The 1480-nt window shown below is 39.3% G+C and overlaps 1 protein-coding gene across 1 annotated transcript in view; it reads left to right on the top strand.

Annotated features, from left to right (window-relative positions):
* The first annotated feature begins 1410 nt into the window (after positions 1-1410).
* The window catches only part of LOC138972431 (uncharacterized), a 4348-nt gene continuing 4278 nt past the window's right edge, over positions 1411-1480 (top strand). Inside the window, exon 1 of the mRNA XM_070345087.1 lies at positions 1411-1480. This exon is cut by the window's right edge and continues 182 nt beyond it. Within this exon, the coding sequence (XP_070201188.1) occupies positions 1422-1480 (59 nt within the window). The 5' untranslated portion in view covers positions 1411-1421.

The following is a 1480-nucleotide window of genomic DNA, read 5'->3' as shown; positions in this document are numbered from 1 at the left end:
TCTGTCAAGATTTTTAAACAGCATCCCTCAATTTTGCCACACACCAGCAGTCAATTGCCTACTTGCTTGATTTTTGTACCAGTATTGCTTTTTCCTACAGTCATTCTTTGCCATGATGTAGAGGGTGACGGATTGGACATCAGTTTTGTCAGAGGCCTTGGAAACTCCAACAAGCTTAACGTTCTAAAATATTTGAATGATTGATTGTATGATTGGTTGAAAGTTTGACTGATTTATTGAATGATCGGATGAAGGATTGGTTGACAGGTTAGTTGAACGATTGACAAAATGATTATTGAATTGATTGATTGATTGATTGATTGGTTGAACAATTGGTTGAGCGATAGACTTAATGATTGATTGATTGAATGTTTTTGGACATCTTGCTTTCGTCTTCAGGCAGATTCTGCCATCATTGGTGTGGTTAAAAAGAGCGCGATGTTGACAGCCCACAGTGTGTACTACAGTGGTATCTGTAGCTTCATGACATCACTGTCACCATGGCAACGAGAGGGTCGATACTTCTACAGTGTCACCTTCTTTCCTGGGCCTGAGTACAAACCAGCAGGATCCATTGCCACTCGTCAGTTTGTCTGTCTTATTGTTGTTGTTGTTGTTGTTGTTGTTGTTGTTGTTGTTGTTGTTGTTGTTGCTATCTTGCCAACTTTACATATGATTATAAATTAACCTAATCTGCTTTTGTTTCGATGAAACCATACATAATAATAAAATACCCCCGCGGGTTAGGGGGAAGAATTTACCCGATGCTCCCCAGCATGTCGTAAGAGGCGACTAACGGATTCTGTTTCTTCTTTTACCCTTATTAAGTGTTTCTTGTATAGAATATAGTCAATGTTTGTAAAGATTTTAGTCAAGCAGTATGTAAGAAATGTTAAGTCCTTTGTACTGGAAACTTGCATTCTTCCAGTATATTGTACTACGTTGCAAGCCCCTGGAGCAATTTTTTGATTAGTGCTTTTGTGAACAAGAAACAATTAACAAGTGGCTCTATCCCATCTCCCCCCCCTCTTTCCCCGTCGCGATATAACCTTCGTGGTTGAAAACGACGTTAAATACCAAATAAAGAAAGAAAGATAATAATAACATGAACACAGCAAAATCTCCGAACTAGAAAATGGATTGAGTGCAAGGAACTTTAGGGCTTTGCAAAGCCTGTGAGACGCGCGCGTGTGCGTGTCTACCACACTTGAAAAGGTACTTTCGGTCAGTAAAAATAACAGCTCAAGAGTAATTTTAATATAAAAACCTTTCGACGACTTTGCTTGCATGCAAAACGTTAGCAGTTTCAGATTTTGCTTCCATGCAATAGCAATTTGTTCATGATAGTTTGTATAAACCACAGGCAGTTGTAATTAATTCGCCAACATTATTTACTGACAGGGTCCCCAGGAGAGCCAATAATGAACTGCCCACAGTATATGTACGAGGGTCAGTCTCTAAGTTGTCACTGTCTGGTCAA

This window comes from Littorina saxatilis, linkage group LG8 (genome assembly GCF_037325665.1).
Source record: "Littorina saxatilis isolate snail1 linkage group LG8, US_GU_Lsax_2.0, whole genome shotgun sequence".
Classification (NCBI taxonomy): Eukaryota; Metazoa; Mollusca; class Gastropoda; order Littorinimorpha; family Littorinidae; genus Littorina; species Littorina saxatilis.
Note: the sequence above shows the minus strand (reverse complement) of the source record. Positions and strands in the feature narration are given on the sequence as shown.